General features: G+C 40.7%; 1 protein-coding gene across 3 annotated transcripts in view; it reads right to left on the bottom strand.

Annotated features, from left to right (window-relative positions):
- camsap1b (calmodulin regulated spectrin-associated protein 1b) overlaps positions 1-20814 on the bottom strand; it is a 29627-nt gene extending 8813 nt beyond the window's left edge. The window contains exons 1-11 of one of the 3 annotated variants that reach the window (XM_031305800.2): positions 20366-20814; positions 18674-18839; positions 11576-11838; positions 6544-6705; positions 5533-5613; positions 5060-5092; positions 2444-2585; positions 2026-2165; positions 1218-1314; positions 644-767; positions 48-133 (exon numbers count right to left, since the gene is read on the bottom strand). In XM_031305800.2, the coding sequence (XP_031161660.1) occupies positions 48-133; positions 644-767; positions 1218-1314; positions 2026-2165; positions 2444-2585; positions 5060-5092; positions 5533-5613; positions 6544-6705; positions 11576-11838; positions 18674-18839 (1294 nt within the window). In that variant the 5' untranslated portion in view covers positions 20366-20814. Of the gene's footprint in view, positions 1-47; positions 134-610; positions 768-1217; positions 1315-2025; positions 2166-2443; positions 2586-5059; positions 5093-5532; positions 5614-6543; positions 6706-11575; positions 11839-18673; positions 18840-20365 lie in introns of all 3 variants that reach the window. The other 2 variants (XM_031305798.2, XM_031305799.2) reach the window with 2 other exon arrangements.
- Between the last annotated feature and the right edge of the window lie 279 nt (positions 20815-21093).

Genomic DNA, 21093 nt, shown 5'->3' on the forward strand with positions numbered 1-21093 from the left:
TGTATCTTTTGTGGGCAAGTAAAGGGTGTAAAGACTGTTGTCCTTACCTGAAACATCTTCTCCTTGCTGCTTTTGTTGCCTCTGTCGGAGAGGCAGGAGCGGGTGGGAAGGACTGAATGTTGGACCCCCTTTACTAAAAGCACAAAAAAAAGCACGTTACAAAATCATCAGTCATTCAAACACTATTGGCAGAGCAGATGAGCAGAAAGTCTTCACTGGATTAGCCTGAATAAAGTACACAGATTTAGGACTTTTTTCCCCAGCCAAATGCATTCAGTTATCTCTCAACACAAAATACTTTACCAGACAACAGACTAGCATGTGGCCTGAAAAAACCCCAACTGACAGTTCAGTTCAACTTTTAGATAAGATAAACCTTTACTTCCAGTCTCCCATACAAACGCTAACAATGCACACGCAGACAAAGAGCAATAATCAGCTTAACTCTGAGCAAATAAAATTTGTTGAGGTGAGAAGAGGGTTAGAAGTAACATGAGAATGAAGGTCAGATACTGCTGCATATCTACCCATCCTTGTAGGGCTACTATAACTGGTTAGGAGACAGGATCATGATGAGGTGGAATGAGAAGGAAAGTGAGAGAAGACTTACAGGGGGTCAGAGTCTTCAGGGTGCAGGAAGTACCTGTTACAGACTTCAGGACTGCTCTGGTTATCGGCCACACCAGGGCTGGCCAGGAAGCTGCGCTTGGTGGCATTGGAAATAGGCACTGATGGACGGGCACTCTTGGGCTGAGCTATGGCTCGAGCTGAGGAAAGGAAGAAAGAAAGCCGATCATGTTAATAATCGTAGTGAGTGACGCTGGCTGTCAGTAGAAAGCTCAACCAGTGACATTGACTGGGATTTACTTCTAATTGTGATCCAAATAAAAAACAGACACAAGACAATGAACACATAAGAAAATGCAACTTCCATTGATGTAAACAATCTTGCTTATGAAGAGAAAACCCAAAACAAGGAAATATAATAGTTTCCTAATGAATGAGATACTTAATAAGTACAGTAAGTTGTGACATCAAGTTACTCTAACTATAGAATTAGTTATTTGATCCACATTGAAGGACTGTAAAATGGAATGTAAAAAAACTGGGTACTTATTATTCGTTGCACTGTAATTATGTGAAAACCGTTCCATCTAAACTGTGTCTGCACTTGATGCATTTTGTATCCAACGTAATAATCACACCAGGATGCTTACCATCTTTAAACTCTTGGAGATCTCTGGGCTGGACAAACTCTGGCTTGACAGTCTCAAACCACCAGAAGAGTTCAGCAATGAACACCATCACATTGTGCTACATAGACAGCAAAAGAAACATTTGACAAAAACTTGAATACAGACTCTTGATCATCATAAAGCTTAAAATAACAGCAAGAATGGTTATCCCCACCCAATACAAGTGTTTTTTTTTTTTTATAAATCTGTTAAGCCAGAGTTTTCCCTGGGTTTTTAGAGCGCTTAGGCGCAAATGACGTCATCTCAAAATGATATGCATAAAGCTTAGTGGTTGTTTAGGAAGAGATCACTAAAGCAAAACTTGGAGGAGCAGCTTGTCACTAAAATGAGAATAGCTGGTCCACATTAGGTTAGTGAGCCTGTTCTTAAGTAGTTGCTAACTTCTGGGCTAACCCCCTTCACTTTCTTTAAATCAGCAGGTAGCAAGCAAGACACAGGAACTTGGCTTGGGTCTTGAGGAGTTGTAGCATTTAGTCACACACTGCACTGCTAGGTTCACAGCTATAATGTTACTGAATACTTCATACTCTCGTTCTGTGCTTCAACTCATCCAGATGCTCTCCACATATGTTTTTACGTTCATACGCTTAGGCGGTGCGCAAAAACACTTAGGTGATGCGCCTAAGCCGTATAATGGCATGGAAAACCTAAGCAGGTAGTAGTAGTGTCTGTTGCTGCCTGATATAATATCTGGCTTATTCTACTACAAGGTTAAATGTACATTTTTATTGCAAATGTTTATGAAAACACAGCATGTCACATTTTGTACCTTGAGCACCAGTGGCGAGTAGAGCATGTCTTCCGTCGTCAGATAGAAACTTTTATTCAGATACTCATTGGCGAACTCTTTGAGTAGCCGGATGTTGTACAGGCTATCAGCGATGGAGGGGACTTCCTTCAGGCAAATATCTGATCAGACAGGCAGAGAGCAGGTCAGGACACAACTCATTGACTTGATGGCTATAAATGTCACACTGACTGCACTGGGGACAGTAAGCCATGTGCAATTGCCAAAAATAGTATCACACATGGATATTAAATTCAATATGTTAGCAAAATAAACTTGATGCCCTTTACGGAAAAATTCTTTGAGGGCAACTGATAATTAGTGGGATGTTGCTATTGAACGTGGGCATGCGAGTGTGTGAAAGTGCGTGCGTGCGTGCATGCATGCAAGCACAGCATACCCTCCAGCTTCATGAGGTCTGGGCAGTAGTAGTTGACCACAGTGAGCATTGCAGCTCCGTCACAAACATCCCTCATCAGGTCTTCCAGCAGAGGGAAGAAGGGCAGCTGTCGGCCTGAAGCATGCTCCCGGCGATACCGTACCTAACCACCAGGGGGATAAGGGTTTAATAAGAAGAAAAGCAACAATAACACACCACCATGGTTCTACCAACAAATGACGAGACATAAAACATCCTAAATGCAATGACTAGTGTCACAAGTACAAATCTGTTTTGTTGTGAGATTCACATCTACTAGTCAAGGCATATATTGATCACGGATGTTTCGGCTTCAGTTAATGCTCTAGGCTGTCCATTTGAGCATCAGATCAAGGTTCTCCCCTGGAGTTTCAAAGCAAAAAATATTTTTGTTTTTTGTTTTTATGTAAGCTGATGTTCCTCTTCAACTGATCAACAGCAGGTTTAGTGTAATTTCCAAAAGAAAATAATGACAAAATATTGCGGCCCATGATCAGCCAGTAGTTTAGGGAGAACCGTGAAGACCTGGTTAACTGTGAGGAGATGGAGGTTCAAGTGTTAGAGCAGTGATATGAACAACACAGAAGTGGGAAGGCAGATAGCGGTGGCGGCCGGTCAAACTAGGCAAAGTGACCCAGCTGACTGGGAGGGAAACTGGGGTAATCACTGGCCCACTTATGGAAAATGAGTGTGTAGTAAGTACAGGAACTCACTCCCCCCCAGATGCATTAGTTTTGGATACATACTCTATACGGCTGGTAAGGATGGGCATTTTCAGTATTTATTTGAGTTTACACAATTCATTTATCAATTTAAACAAGCACAAATTAACTAAATACAACAGACTTGAATGATATAGGCTAAACATTGTTACATAGGCACCCATTATAGAAACTAAAAATGGAGATCAATTACAGACCTACATATGATTTGGGGCATCAGGAATAAACCACACAGGATGCCAAAGCAGACTGTACCAACTGGTACTGCTGCTTGTAACTCCAAAAGATTCTGCATGACTTACAAATACTCACCTTATACTGGTAACACCGCTCCCTATATAACCAATATAACATTATCTGCGATACTTGTAAAAGAATGTGAATCAAAGTTACTTAGAAATGCAGACCGAATTAGGCAAATATCTTGCACTAATATATCTGATGTATCTACTATATAAAGACGCTTGCATCACATGATGCAGCAGTGGGAATGACTAATAGAGCCGATATTAGCTTATCGCAGATGTATCTGCAATTGTGTAATGTCGTTGATAAGTAACAAAAAAACTGCAGTATAGAAATACCAAACTAGGTTTGAGGTCATTTCAAAACAGTGTCACCATTACATAGTTTGTCCACCGGAAAGCACTGACAAGTTCATTTGCTTAGTATGTATCTTGGTCACAATTCTTAAAAAAAGAAAAAGACATATGTAAGGAATCTCTATCAAGATTGTTTGTTTATGTAATGTGTAATGTTAAAAAAATAAATAAATAAATACTATCAGCCGATATAACATTGATTTTTTTTCAAACTCTCAAATAGCAATATCAGTATCAAAAATTCAGTATGAGTCGGGCTATAGACTCCAAGAGAAAACTTTAAACCCTTTAATAAAGAGATCAAAGCTTTATTTTCAACACTAACTGATCAAACATGCCAAACCCTACCACAGGTCTGGTGAAACTATGAGATGACTATGCACAATATAATAAAAACCAATCGCAAACAGCACAACAGATATTTATCTAAATAACTTACATGCACAGCATTTCCTTAACATTTACTCTGATGCATCTACAATGTATTGGGAGGATATTCCACAAAATTATACCAACTGTACTGAGGCAGCTTTTGTCACAAGTCACAGGTGAAACAACTATACGTAAGGAGCTCTACTACAAAATAAGCTCTACTGTACATAAAAGAGACTTCTCCTGACTAAGAGGGAACACTGTACCGCTTCGGAGAGCTCCTCTGGCTCCAGCATGCAGTGGGCCAGCTCGTGCATGGAATCAGGCTGACACACACACAAGAGAGCAGATATACTGTCAGAGGAGACCGTGTGCACAGAGGAAACAGTGTGTTAGAGCAGAAGAGAGAGACCAAAGGGGGAATGACAAAGCAGATCAGTGAGAGGAGGTGGCCAGGGATGGGACTGCAAAGCAAAGGAGAGGTATAGGCATGGATTTCCTTTTATTCTCACTGGGCAAGCAAATACCACACACACACGTACACACACGCACAGCGGATCCACTTGGCCTACTTGAGCTTGAAATGAGATAGCACATATTGCGTAGCTAAAAGAATATATTTTGAACACTTCACCAAATGTCAGAATAACCTTACACCTATGTGACATATTTGCCACAAGGGGGGGAAAAAATAAACAAAAAAAAAAAAAAAAAAAAAAAAAAAAAAAAGAATTCAGCTTTCTCCCCCTTGCTGACACACTGGCTACAAGCAGCACAGAATGAGCTTGAATGAGCCATGGCAGAGTGTGCACGCACATCAACACAGAACTTTGCGTGCAAGGGGGGGAAGAGAGGAAGAAAATGGGGTCATGGGGGGTGGGGGGGACTGGCATCAAACTTACAGGGACTAGCTTCCAATACCATTTGGAGGGAGACTATCCAGTTTGCAGGGATAAGAGAGGAGAGGGAGGACAGGTGAGGAACAGGAGCAGAAAGATTAGCAGATCAAAGGTCACAGACAAAAGGATCTGATCTGCTTCCGGTTTAAACAGAGAAAAAGAGAGCAGGGTCAGAACAACTCCAAAATGTCATTAAGGAGAAACATTCCTTATGAAAACTAAGGATCCATGCCGTTGTCTTGAACCACGTTTTTGCTTAATAAAAAAAGCTGTTGTGGCGATAACACCTAGATAAAAACTAGTGAGAAAGAGTTTTTTTTAATAAAAGGAGTTCTAAAGGTCCACAAAAGCCAGAGATATGGAGCTACTGGAAGAAATGCGTTGGCCTTTTTTAGCTCTGGTATTTTAGGTTTTTCTTCCTCAGAGATTTCTCTCCTGTAAAAGAAGCAACTGGAAGACACGGTGAGTGGCTTTACCTTTTGATGGCTGGGGGACTCCAGGGGGTGGTGTTTGACTTTGTGCTCCCTTTCTGTAATCTCCCTCATCTTCATGTTAACCTGCAGAAGAAATAATGATATTCAGTACGTTTACATTACTCAGAGAAACCAGGTTATGCAGATAATTGCAAAAAAAGGGCTTAAATGCTCTGTAGAAACCTGGCTAATGTAAATCTGCATATCCATGCAACAGGTCAGTGATCACATTTCTCCCCTACCATCAACCCTATTTTGGAAGATTAGCCACCTTGTTTTTTTTTTCCTTCTTCTTTGGTATACGTTTGTATCAGAGCAGACAGACAGCTCTTTCTCACAGTGCAAATGTGTCTGAATTTTACAGATAGCAGTGCATTTAGCCATGGAAACAGAGTTATTTCTGGAGGCTAGTTTGTGCTAGTCCAACAAAAAAAAACGTTTGAAACTTTAACCTTTAGCTCTAGAAAATTGTGATGGACACTTATCAATGCTTTCTGATAATTTATAGACTCAAAATGGAACAGATTATATGCCCCCACTTGAACTAACACTATAAAAACTGTCCATTACAAACGGACACGTTCCTTCTCCCGGACAGTGATGATGTGGGACATCATGATGATTAATGTACATACTCCTATCACGGCTTTAGCTGCCTCAGGCCTTCAACCCATTGAAAGATGAGTGCAACATGAGCCTGAGCCTCTTGTGTGTGCACCCGATCCACACATCTATCTGTTGGCCCATCTCTGAGCACCAGTGACATACAGGCCTCAAGAAAACAAGTGGGCCACTGTCGCTTATGTCAGCGTCAAACAAATTATTCAACCCAAATTGTGCAGAGTGGCAGCCTAAAGTCAAAATCAGCTAGACATCTAGGGAATAAAAAGGCTGGACTGTGCAAGATGTATGAAACACTGTTGCTGTGAAAAGTTTTTAAATATGTACCGCTGTGTTTCTTTTATTGTATCTGCACTGCTTGTCTGTGCTGTGTGAACGTCTGTGTGTTCCAACCTTGTTGATCCAGAAGACCATAGCGTCTTCCAGATCGAAGGGCAGCTCCTTAGAGGCACTGAAGGTAGAGAAGCGCTTGACAGAAGCCACCACTTTCTCGATGCTGATCATCTCCACTGTGTAAGCCATCATCAGGGCATCGATCATGGGCATGTGAGCACTCTGGGTGACGGAGAAATAGGTGGGAGGACAATTTAAGTTCATTAGATTTTTTTCCCTGGTTTCCAATGCAATTAAGACCAAAGGAAAGAAAAAAAGATGAAATTGCAATCTGATGCAGATTTTACCCAAACAACATAAAACGCTATGGAGCTTATTGGTGTGGAATATGATCTAATGTACAGGTTTACTTTGTAATTCCAGCAAATGAGGACTTTGAATAAATTTATATTCCTAGTCCTCATTTCCCACTGAAGCTTCAATGACCCAAAAATGTTATTCAGGATATCCCTAAATACCCTCCTAATAAAAACTGAGCAATTACCACCAATTGGAGACATCACACCACAGCTCCCTCTGGAGCCACAAAAGCTTCATACAACTTTTTTCACATATCCAGTAGTACTCCAAGTCTTATAAACAGACTTTGATGTAAAATCAGTTCCCCTAGTGTTCATTATGAACATCCTTCAGACATATTTGGACGACACTTTATAAAATTTAGTTTGTTTCAAGCATATCCCGGTCAATCATTTTGCCAGTAATTAACCATCATTTGAAGGTCATATTCTGTAATAATTAAGAATAAAAATATTCAGTGACCAGTGGCTTCTGGGATGTAACATCCACTGTCGGGTCTGGATAAATGGATGAGATTAATGGATAATGATGGGGTCTAATTCAGAACTCTAGTGGGATAATCCTAAATATCTTATACACAATTGTGTAGCTTTAAATGAGGTGCCACAGTTCAATCAAAGGTGTCACCTCTTATTCAGCACAATTGGTGTCCGCCATAAACTGCTCTCTATATCCTAATGAAATCAAGAGGCCCAGCTGGGGTATCCCTACTCAAAGTGGCCCAACACCTGGTGCCTACCAGTAAAAACATTGGTTCTTGATAGCCAGGGTGGGATTAACATAGGCGAAATACTAATAAATCTTTGTCCCCAGCTAGCAAAAACCCAATTTTGGTAGTCAGCCTCTTTTTCTAAATCTCATTCTATCGAAAAGTCTATTCTACACCTTTTGCGCTGGCCAAAAAAACCCACTAACACCTACTAACATCTGGCTTTTTTCTGCAGTGGGAAAGGTTACAAAGGTTACACTTCCTGGACAAATGACTCTGCAGTAGGCACGGGTATTTATTGGCCATAGCTCCAATGGGCAGTAATGAAAACAGGAAACCCAGGTAGACGTGGCGAAGGTATCAAGTGAATATACAGCAGAGTTTGCAGTTTTGTGGACTGTACCGAAAAGCTGTAGCAGGAAAAGTTAACACAACATCTGGACGTCGAACGTGACACAACCCAAAAAAACTGACAGGCATACTAGTCTGCTGACAATGGGAAAGGGTTTACCCATGTTTAAAAAACACATATACACAATAATTTGGGCAGAAATAGGGTATTACTAAAGAAGTTTTCCTTGTCCCCAACATCATAATACTGCAGCACCTGAATCCATTACAGAACAAATACATACATGTCATTGTTTCAGTCAGTGCTTTGTGTAACATGCTGCTGGCCTAATCCAATTGGTGATGGAAGTGCACAGAGATTAGGCTGGTTAACACAGCGAATGAGAGCTATTCAGAGCTTTCACCACAGCACGACCTACATGGACACTGACAATAACAGTGAAAATATACTTCCAGACAAACCTAGACTGTAAGACATAAAACAAGGTAAAGTTAATATTAGAGGTCTTGAAATTAATCAAATAATCAATGCATCGAATCGTGGACATGGACGATGCTGCATCGATAATCGGCCGGGCCATAATCGATTATTTCTGTTTACAATTTAATGTAGGCCTAACAACCTTTCTGTTTACATATTCTGTTACGTTTTGCACATTCAGGAAGTGCCATGTGCTCAGTGCTGTAGTTTTATGTATCCAATTATTTAGTATAAGAGCACTGCAGAATGTTTTGTTTTTGAAGCTTGAAAAGCTATGAATTAAATATCCTATATGGCTATAACAAAAAAATGTGTTTGACGCATCGTGATGCATCGAGATATCGAATCGAAGACATGATAATCGTAATCGAATCGGGATATCAGGGAAGAGTCACACCTCTAGTTAATATATGAAGAAAGGATAAAGACGAGATATGTGAAAGATATGTGCATAAAGGAAGCGAAAGGCTGCTAAAGTTCTGCTGGCTCACTGGATTCACTCACAGTAGCGATTGTTTTGCTGAGCTGTTTTCTTGTTCCTTTACGACTGGCAGATCCCTGTTCACAACTGCTGTTGCTCTGCTGTCATTAAAGGATAATTCAGGTTTAGCAAAACTGATCTTTCTTCTAAGGTATATGCGGTATATCAGTTTAAAGAATCCACCATCTGTCAGGTTCTAGTTTTCATACATAGGTATGGGTACACATTTCAGGCCATTATGCAGTTTAATAAGAAGGAGAGTCTAAACATATTGTATGCGCAACATGATAATGCAGAAATAGAAAATATGAAATGATTAAACTTGTTTTAAAAAAAAAAAAAAAAAAGGTGCACCACATTTATCACCCAAGACGTGTCAATAAGTAGTGCTCAATAAATGAACAAAAGGGCAAATATAACAGCAGGATGTGCTGTTTAATCTGTTGTTCTCCTCCAACAATCACTCTGCCCTTTATCAGTGCAGCGTGGAGCCCCATAGAGAGGGCTGCTGTTGCCCTGAGCTGTCTGTTAGTATGACAGACAGCGTGCATGCACACACACACAAACACACACACACAAAAGGTTTATGTGGACTCAAGAGAATGGCTAGCTTCTTAAGGTTTTATGTTGCCCCAACAAGAGTCAGACAATGTGCAGGGGAACTGTCTGCAGTGCAGAATCCATTTCATTCCTAGACACACAGTAGTGTACAAAAATCTGGGTTGCCTTGGAAACGCCTTGTCAAGTCAGCAAACTAGGGGGGCGGGGTTTCCAAGGTCTATCAGAGATAAGCTGTGTCCTGCTCAGGATTTTCCATCTCCTGTACTGGGCTTTGTGTCAGGCTGCTTACACACAGGCCTGCGTGGATTATTTTGTCAGGCTGCTAGCAGGAAAAGCAGACGCACATCCCTGACTAGCCACTGACTGCAGGGAGGAGGCCTGCTCAACACTATTGCCGGTTTCCATGGTAGCAAAAGGGTATGATGATGGCTGAAAGCAAGTGAGCTGGTTGACGTTCAAGTGCTCTTAGTGAAATTGTGAGACATCGGATCTCATTGCCACACGGGGGGGAAATGGGCGTGCTGCTCTGAACTTTATCACTACACTGTGACATGGTGCTGCTGATGACCTACAGGATGTGGGTTACACACCGAGGACATTTCACCCGTTTAAGAGGCTGATGTGTAAAAATATTACACCCACCCGTATGATGACTACAGAAAGGGTCAGCAGAGCCAATCCCCCTGGCAGGGAAGCAAGGCTGGATGAAAGGCATTTAAACTGGGCATTCAAGGACAAAAGGGGAAGAGTTTTAAGCGCCAGCATTTAGCAAATGCTCTTAACAGATTGACGAAAAAAAATGTTGGTGAGAAACAACAATAAATAAAATAAATAAAATCCATTCTTAGAAGTATGAGCGCAAGAGTAACCCTCTTAACACGGATGATTAAACTGCCTGGTCTGAGAGGGGCGAGGCACGGGCCTCAATTTTTATATCAGATTTTGTACCTTTTTTGTTTTTCAAATGAACTAAATAGAAGGTTGACAGAGTAATAAAATATCAGTTAGTTCCATGTGTAAAAACTGCAGCGGAGAAGACGCTTATTGACATGGAGGTTAAAGCAATGTCCAAATTGTATTTTATGTTGTTCACATTGTAAGATAAGATAAATAACTCTAATAAATAACTTTAGTTCTAATGAAACTGCAGTTGAGTAGTAGTTTTAAGCAAAAATTGCTTTTTTTAAAAAGTGAAAATGTATCGTAGTCCACCTCAACATCCTGTTGAAAATGTGAATACACTGGTGCATTAATAATGACATGCCTTTTAATCTAGGTTAGGAATGTCCACTGAAACAGTTATTATAAAAAGACCAGCTTTACAATATAAAGAGCCCATACAAAATGAGAACAGGTTCTAATATTTGGCTAACAGGAGAAAAAAAATAGACGTGAAAAACTATTAACTGCCATTACGATCAAAAATAAGTCTAGCCCAAAACATCCTGAGACAGACTGGAAACAACATTGCCATAGCACAATAACATACACACCACAAACCCTAATCGCCACATCTTGCATGACAGTCCTCACACGACTAGCATGAGAAACAGTCAAATCTACCTCTTAATTTGAATAAAAAATGATAAGGGTGCAGCCAAATCATCTGGACACTTTCACTAAGTCAAGCTGCAAAACGTGTCTGAAAGTCACTTATATGCAGTGTATGATGTGAAACAATTGCAAATTAACTAAAATGTCATGCCTGTCCAGGTTTTAAAATTACTCTACACAGAAGCTTCCCAGTGTCTCAAACACCTGTGGCTGAGATTGTTTGCTGGGTAAGGATAAAAGCAGTAGCCTATTCCACTGAGGTAAGATAATAGATCGGAAGCAGGAAGAGCAGTGAATGTTACAGGTAATGTGCAAAGTTGTTATAGCTTCTGGCCCGATTTCCTTCTTCACTGACAGGCAATCTGTGCTACAAGTTACATTTGGTAAAAGCGACATCAACATCATGGCCTGCCTGGTGCTGCATGTTTCTGTAAACAATAGGAGTATAAACATATCAGTAATATCGACTTTTAATTCCAGCAAGAGCAGCAGCTTAAGTTGAAAATGGTCAATCGGTGTCCACAGTGATCGAAAAACCCTTATTTTAAAGGCAACTACCAACATGTCTATTCCAGCCTTAGGTCTATCCACTCACCATTTTGATGGGCACACAGGCAAGGTCTTCATCTGTGACAGGTGTATCGTCACTTTCCACAACATAAATGCCCTTTCTGGACAGAGACTGGATGACGGACATGTGGGACTGAAGAGATGCTGCCTGCTCCGTCTTGAGGATGAGGGCGCAGACACGGCAGTAGAGCTCGCAGGACAGCAGCAGGCGGATGACAGGCGGCTTGATGTGTTCCTGCTCGTACTGGTCTGTGTAGAACGGGTCCCTTAAGTCCTCTGGAATATGGTCTGCAATGGAGAGAAGGGTTAGGTGAACCATATGGCATTGCCATGTGTAGTTTAGCTTTCAAAATTATGAAACGGATTGAAGACAGCCACATGGGTTTAGTTGACAAGATAACAATATAGTAAGATACTGTACAGCGACGCCGGAATAAGATGATGGTGCTTGGCAAGCACCTTAAACTTAAAACATCTCCGTCAGCCTCAGCCTACACCCATCAAACCTCTACAGTATCAACAGGCTACAGGAATGCGACAACTTTCAATGTAGTATTTGTTCTATGCCGACTTCAGTTTACTTGGAGCAAACATGGCCATTTGTAAGTGTAAGTCACAGCTTATTGCCTCAGGAGCACATTGTGAAACAGATCCTTGCTAAGCCAAGGCCTGAGAGCAGGCCTCTCAGGTGACACAGTGGGCTTTACCAGCACTAACTAAAAAATACTGCATCCACAAAAAACTAAAACAAAATAATGACCTATACAAGAGATTCTGTTGCTTTGGATGTGAAGTCACTCTCAATACCAGAACTCACAGCCATATAAGGGCAAGAGTTGAAGCATTTGGCTTCAGGCATGCACAAACCAAATTTATACTGCAATATAAGCCACACAATGAGGCTCAAAATAGGTCTAAAATCACACACAAAACATGTCCAAAATCCTGCAATACACCGTGTAGTGATACAAAGAACCCTGTTCTGTTGAATGTGTTTTGAACTGTGCCTGAGCTCCAGTAACACAGCATAAGCAGTAAATGTGTGTACTGTATGCGATGTGTTCTTAGTGTCTGCTCTCACTGGCGGGATAAAGGGAGCCACTCGGCAGCAATCTCCTGCTCATAAGGCTCACACAAGGCGGCAGGCAGGCAGCTTCTTCTAGCTGGTTTTGTAGAGGATAATACATGAAGCACAAATGTTGTAGTGCACAAGTGAGAAGGCAACAAACTAGATTTTGAGAGATATATAAAATGTGTTGGCAAAGAATAATAGCAAAGACAATCACAATGTCAGTTGAGCTGCCCAGTTCTGTACAATTGAGATTCTGCTTTCCAGTCACAATTCCTAGGGAAAACATTTTTTATTAAAAATATATCCTCTGTAATTCACGTGCCGTGTTCATTCATGTGCGTATGATAGCTTTTGTGGTAGGGTGATACACTGATAAGTGTGAGGTCAGGTGTAAGAGATTTTCCAGTTGTTTTAATGGTTGTCATATATTTTATTTTGTGGTGATTCTTTAGTTAGTTGCATACATTTGTGGTGTTATCCTTTGGTGCTCGAAAGGTGGCTTGTAACCAAGGTGTATTTTTTAAATCCAAAAATACTACAGAATGTGACCATTTATTAAGTACATTAAATGTTTACTCAGAACTAAGGTTGGATAAGATCACATACTTATCAAGGAGGAGATGTCCTAGTTTCTAAAACATTTAGGCTTTGCTTAGGAGGAATCACACAAAATGTGTTGCTCTTCTCTCTTCAGACAATGTTTCTGGTTTTCTGCCTGTGCACAAATCAGATGGTCATCAGTCTTGTCATTTGCTGATGCAACTAAAGCTGTAGACACACAGACCAGACGGCCGACCCTTGGCAGAAAAGGCAGTTGGACTGATCAGTCTCCCAGAGTTGGTCAAAAAAGTGCCTCGGAACACACCAAAGCGACGAGACGTAATATGTCTCCTTAACAGCAGGCGGCGCTAATCTGTATTGTCTCCCAAAAATGAAAACTGGCTGCTGATTGGATGAACGCGTCACGTGGGTCTGGTTTCTCCGGAAATTCAAAGACAGACTGTCATGGCGGCTTGTTCAGAATACGATCTCATATTGTACTAAAATGTTTCTGAAAACATTTTAAGCGAGAAATAGGCCATGCAGTTGCTGAATCTGTCTTCATTTCAGTTCAACAAAAGGTCAGTTTAAAAGATTTTCGTCAGATTTTGAGAGACTCTAGTCCCGCTCATTCAGCTCCCCATTTCCGGGTTAGCACTCTACCAATCAGATGGGTCATTTGAGTCCGACTGCCGGCAGTGCCCGCCCAGCCGATTATACATGTCAAATCGGCCAAAATGAAGGCCGACGGCCCCTCGGACAGACGACGGCACGAAACACACCGAACAGACTCGAATCACTGACCTCGCCAGACTGTCCAACGGCCGATTATCGGCTCTGTGTGTCCGGGCCTTTAGAAAGTAGAGTAGGGATGTCCCAAACCATAGGATCGGCTCGGGACATCTCTATTAGGAAGTAATTAGGAGCCTTTGGTTTGATACATCAAATCTCCTTGGCAATACAACTATGAAGATTTTTTGTCATGTAAGAATGAGATTGCATAACAGGTATAAACTGAAATTGGCAATCTCTATATGATTAACCATGCAGCCCTTATGTCAGTAGCTGATAATGCCCATCCTGCCGCCATACACATGGTACATAAAAGTATGTCATTGTACAACAGCATTAATCTATTATGCACAGCATTAATCTATTATGTACAACACCCAGCAGTGTGAGTCATTCCTGGAGAGCTGTGTCCAAGTATATAAACACATTAGAACAGTGGGAATGATTGTTTATGGAAACAAAGGGGTCTGGCTGGGGCGAGACTTCACGTTTGACTTCCTTCTACAGACAGTGATGTCGTGTGGCAGCTGCCCCCCACCCTCCTGCCACCAGGAGCCAGGCTAACAAAATTACTAACTGGGGTGGAGCATGAGGATAGTGTCTGGCAGAAAGAACCAGGATGTGCTACAGCAGAGTCAGCCAGCCATGATCAGCACCACAACACGATCGGCACAAGCAGGGGAGCGCAAGCTAAGGACCAGCAATGTGCCTGAAACCAGAGCAGGTGCTCACTCTCGCTGGCGTTGTGCCTGGCTGTCTGTCGCTCAGGCTGGGAGCAGCTGTGACACACGCAGAGGAGAGTAAGACAGGAGGAACATGTATACAAACACAGACATGCATGACCAAAGACTTAGCAGTGAACACATGCTGATGAATACACACCAATTGCACCTGAATCCCTGACAACCCCCCAACATCACGAGATGGCTGTACTTATTTAAAATGGAACTACGTCACTTCAACATACTGGTCATGTCTGTCAGTCATTGCATGAGCCAAGCAAACAACTGTGCAGCATTAGCAACGTACTGTAGCAGACACCATATGAACCATAGGGTGAAAATCAAATGGCTCCAGTATATTCAGTTCCCATGGGAGGAAGATAATTGCAGCTGCACCTGAAAGTTGCCTCCCTGTGGGCTGCTAAAGGTTTGGGGCCAATGTATGCTTTCTATTGTAATTGAACAGCATCTCCACCCAAGTTAATTTGTGATGCATCATTTTTGTTTGTACAGAGATGTTGTTAGGATCCATCTTTAAGTCTGCATAGTTATTCAGGGCCTATGATGACAGACAGTGAACTGAGTAAGCAAAGAAAATATGAGCCTAAGTAATGAACCGGAGAGCAAATAGGGTTTAGAGCAAAACGCTGGGCTAAAAAAAAAAAAAAACAGGCAAACCCTAGATTACCATTAAAACTCCAATCTTACGGTCAGTTGTTTAATATGAATGCTTGAGCCGCAATAGGAATTTTGTGTAATGACAACAGCTATATAAGAGACCGCAGAATACAAAGGAAAGCTTGTATGAGCCTCTGAAATAATGAGATGATTTGACCAGAGACTACACTGATGCAACAAACATGCAAAGCCGTGAATGATGAGCCTTGTGCATCAGATAGCTGAGGCTTATTGACTACGCTGAACTTACACGATAAGGAGACTCCGTGTACCAAACCAAAAGGAAAATAGCAACCCTGCAGTAAAACAATGGCAGCTTGCTGTGATGTTAATCCTGCAACTTCTTCGGACGCATAACTAAACACCTGCCATACAGTCAGGAGGCTCCCCATTGCCATGTCTGAGTTTAGGGGTAAACAATTTATTATGTAAGCAAAGGCTCTCAGAAGAAAATTGGCAACATTCTCACACATTTTTTCCCCCCTCATGGTTAATATATAGGTATGCACAAAGAAACAATGGACTACACAGCCTATGATAATTCATAGTATATCTTCTAATCTGAAAACATGACAACAGTTGTGGCTGGAGATATGAAGGGTGAAAGTCTCAGTTTGTCTACAGAAGAAGTGAGTGCTTCAACTAGAATTTCACCAGCCACCTCACAATTTCACTAAGGATTTCATATTCTTCCCCAACGAGAGCTCCTAATGATGGCTGGTTACCTGCTATAGAACAAGGAAAGTTGCATGCAAAAGGGGGAAAAAAAATCATCTACATTTGAATGTTCATTGCCGTTATCTTCCAGCTGCTGATAAAAGGTATAAGGTTTTCACACTCACTAACCCTAACCCACTGGCTAGAACACCATAACAGCCATCCACCACTACTGTAGTTCCAACACCTATCGATCAATGTTTTGTATCCTGGTCAGAACCATTGTGTACCAATGAGATAGAGCTAGCTGCACTAGTTGTGTTTGCAGTAAATTATTTTTTATTATTTCGATAATCGATACAATCAATTGGCAGTATCAGGCAACTGGGTTAACCAGAGAAGTGTTTCTAATATTTTGGCTATCCCGTTTATATCAATCAGGGTAGACTTAAAGTGTAACTCTCGCCAAAATGCAACCCAGGGTCTTTTTGTGAATGTACCCGAGTCAAACTTTCATTTAAAAGCACATTTAGGACGGAATCACCACGTTTAAGATTTACCGTGTTTTCAGTAAAAAGGACTTTTGAATGGGAGTGCTAGGGGCAATTTTATGCTAGCCTCAAAATAGCTATTTTTAAAACCCTAAGAAGGCTCGACACAATATGAAACTTTGCTCGAAGTATGACCAGGGTCTCTACACCTTAACGAAAGCATTGACAACTTTGTTTGTGTACCCAGAGTTTACTAAAAAGAAAGGTTTTGAGCAACTCACTGTAGCTGTTGTTCTTCCGGTCGCCGTCTGTCAAGCCAGTCAAAAATAGTCGAAGGAGGAGAGTAAAGATGGAAAGCTCCTAAAGCTTAGTTCGGATAATTTGTTGTTTTGTCGTTAGTGAAACACAATATTGACCTTATAGTTGAAAAAGGAGGCTCATATAGGAATGACATTTCCTCCTATGGAGTCCGTTCATTCGCATTCGGAGATCGCCTATTTTTGACTGGGAAAATGGTGGATAGTGTAAACAACAACTGCTAACGTGAGTTGCTCAAAACCTTTTTTAGTAAACTCTGGGTACACAAACAATGTTCTCAATGCTTTCGTTAAGGTGTAGAGACCCTGGTGATACTTCAAGCAAAGTTTCATGTTGTGTCGAGCCTTCTTAGTGTTTTAAAAATAGCTATTTTGAGGCTAGCATAAAAGTGCCCCTAGCACTCCCATTCAAAAGGCCATTTGACCGAAAAACGGTAAATCTTAAAAGTGGCGATTCCGTCCTAAATATGTTTTTAAACGAAAGTTTGACTCGGGTACATTCACAAAAAGACCCTAGGTTGCATTTTGGCGAGAGTTACGCTTTAATATGAGAAACACCTCTCAATGCAATACAACTAACAGAACCACAGAATACAGCCATCAAAATGAATATAACGCTGAATCAACATCTCTCTAAAGCATTTCAATACAAAACTAACATATTAACCTTCATGAAGGTAGGATTTATTTCAAATGTGCTATATTGGTTGTTATATTAGTCACAATTTTTCAATGGAATATTATACTAAAGACACTTCTAACTTTGGAAGATATCCACTTAATTTGACTAACTCAGACTGCTGAATCCTCATACTGGCTTCTGATAAACTTCTTAATACAGTAGAGTGAGCACTGTGGATTTGACCTCCATCAATTACATAGAAAACATTAGAAGATATTTAATGGCCCTTCGAAACAGGAAGAATAATTACAGCAAGCAAAACCTGTTTCAATGTTCATTTTGTCACCTGACTATTGTTTCTAGACAGACTTGAAATGTTCTTGTAATCTATAGTAAATTTATCTAGGCTACACTTTAAAAAAAAAAAAAAAAAACAACAACATTGGACTCAAAAACAAAACAAAAAAGAAAATTGGATAAGTATGCTCTATTCATCGTGCACTTCACCAGCTGTGCCCAGTGAAAGAAAGTGGACTTAGGATATTGACTACATAACAGTAGATAAGCAGTGATAGTGCTGTTTTTTTTAAGGTTGCTAGATCTGCAGCCACAAGGAAATTACTCTTTAAGGGTTGTCCTAACATTCATACAATTCATCTCAGGCATGAAATTTGTTCAACGCTTAACTGTTGCAAGTACAGACAAGACAGGAGAGTTTAAGTGACTGGCAGTACAGAGCAGTATGTCCCATGCTCTGAGTCCAGTCTAACAAATACAGCCTAATCCTCAGTGCCTGTCACTCAGCCTGATTTGGGTTCAATCTCACTGGCTAACCGACAAGAATGAAAGGATCTGGTGAGTCAGTGAGGGAAGCTTCAGTTGCCAAGTGTCATGGGGGAATTAGTGTTGGCCCAAGTGCACACACACATAAATATTCTCCATTCCCATCTATGTTTCACCACTGAAGCTCCACACAATTTGCTGTTGGCAGTATGTGGATACAAGTAAACACATTGTTCCAACAATGACATCTCAATTAACTATGAGAATATGAGCAAAATGTGCTGCAGATAGTGTTATCTTAGGTTCTATTACACTCCCTGTGGTCACAAATGTGATACCTGTTAAATCTGTAATGGAAGGTATATAGATATTATTTAGTAAGTAAGTCATGTAACCAACTGTAAAGTACCTAACATTTGTGTAGTGTGAATGTAAATGTAATCACTTACCAATGCCATAAGCTTTGGCAAACAGCCACCGCAGGTTGGCAGCTATTTTCGCTCTGGCGGAATCATACATTTCCAACGGTACGACGTCTATCGTGCCTTCTGCAACCCCAGCCAGATCCACTTTTCTCCTTGTACTGTCCCCGCCAGCACACAACTCAACATCCATCCTTAAAAATAAAAATACAGTCACAATTATACTGAACATACTGCTGAGTAGGGGGCACAGTCAAATAAAAGGACATATCTACCCACAATATAGCCTACTTAGTTGAAAACTAGATGAGCTAGATGCTCTATTAAAATGATTATTCAATAAATAGTTAAATAAAATCATCTTCTTGTGTTTGTTGATTATTAAGGAAAATACTGTTTTAGGTGCTTCTGTTAATTATCCCTTTAGTAGTCAATTAGGCTTACATCTGGTGGTTGAGACAGAAGCACCAAAGTACTACCCTTGCAGGCATGATCACATTCATTATGTCGAATGATTGATGACAGAGGAGAAAGTGTCTTTGCAGTACTTTGTACTTCACACGTGTACTGTACTTGTCCACAACTGCAGAGCAAAATGTATCTGATGCTGGTCAGTAACTTTTTCTAGTCCTAATAAATATCACATTTGCTTAAACCAAAATCACTTGCATAAATCACAATTTTAACCACAAAGAGCCTAAGGTACTTTACAGATAGTTGATAAAGCTAACTACTCACACTGATCAGACAGACAACCTTAAATCCTGCAACAAAACCAAAAAAGACTCATAACTAAATAAGATTGTATTTGCTGTCTCAGTGACTTACTTCAAATCTTTCAGTTATAATTAATTTGAATTATATTTCTGTTCGGTTTTTAGTCAGTTCTCGTTTGAAGCATTTTGTAACTTTGTTTGGAAATGTGCTCTGCAATTTAAAAAAAAATATGTTTACTATTACAGACCTTCTGCATTAGCTCTAATCCGGCAGACTTATATTTCTAATCAGTGCCTAAATGAAACTCGGAGCACTTTCGATTTCCCCTTCAGGCTGATGTCTTGCCTAGACATTTCAATCGCACTATTACAGTGGCCACTTTTTTGCTACACTTCAACACGCAGGACAAACTTCTTTCTAAAATTTACAATTACCAAAATCGTAAGGATGTTTCCAACAAAAAAAAATGTCTACATTAATTATAATAAGATAGCGATTTTGAGGAAAAAAGCATGCATACACCTGCTTAATGTTACACATACTAGCATTCTAAAGTCCTTTATTTCGCCAGAAAACTAAAGTTAACCTCAGTAGCTAGCTAAGTCTGTACAAGTTAATATTTATATTACCTGAAACGTTAGCATTAACTCAACGTTACCTTACCACCTCACCATTATGTTACCATTAACGGCCCAATGCTGGCTTGATGACCAAGACAGTTCCTTGCTAATTAACTAGATTAGCTAGCTATACTTCTAACATTAGTATGCTAGTGTTAAGATTATCTAGCTGATTAACGAGCGAACAACCGTCAGGTGACAAGGTACACATTTGCCTAACATTAGCTAGGTTAGCTAAACGGTCATGCATGCAAATGTGAAGCAGCTAACTAACGTACCCCGCTAACCGTTAGCTTGCCAGTGTAAGTTACTGTTACGTTACAGGAGCAGCACTGCATTCATCGGCCCCATGAATGACGTTACTTAGCTGGCAAGACATTACCTTGAAAGGTGTGGTGTATCTCCGAGTCACCCTTCAGTTCCGTCGGGGTAAATAATTATCCAAGGACCTGCCTCGCTTTACAGTGGCCTGCCGTGTAGAAAATACACCAGCAGCAGCGGGGCATCTTAGCCAGCTAATAATGCTAACGTTAGCAGGGAGGCGAGTCTGGATGGTCTCCTCCCAGCAACAAGACCCGATTCGCGGCCTGTGTGACAACCGGTCCACGGCAGGCTTTTAGCAGAAAAAAACACCAGGCAGAAAATGGAGGGCTCTCCAATGTAGAAACACGACGTACAGAGGCTGTTCCGTTTAAAAATCTATCTCTGTACGAGACGCCTCATGTTGGTTATCAGATAAACACATATTTAAGTGACTCGGGCTATTCAGCGAGAACCTGTGGTGTGTTCGCGCTCTGCCCATAGAAATGTAATTTTCATCCCAGCCTTCGTAAATGCAACGATTGCGCATGCGTGATTACCTTCCAGACTGTACTCACTCTATCAATTATATTTCATTAATATTTTTAAAGCTAAAACACCGACTTGGCTCATTTTTGTTATGTTATAAAGCTTTGTTTTTATTTACCTCCATTTGTTGTAACCACAAGACTCTGGCTAAAATATTTGTTTGACAAGTTGACAAAAAACACTAGCATGCCCAGTTGTTAGGCTACTTTTCAAATTATGTCTTTACTTCACTATAAACATATCACAATAGGCTATGTCCAC

This window comes from Sander lucioperca, chromosome 2 (genome assembly GCF_008315115.2).
Source record: "Sander lucioperca isolate FBNREF2018 chromosome 2, SLUC_FBN_1.2, whole genome shotgun sequence".
NCBI classification, from domain to species: domain Eukaryota; kingdom Metazoa; phylum Chordata; class Actinopteri; order Perciformes; family Percidae; genus Sander; species Sander lucioperca.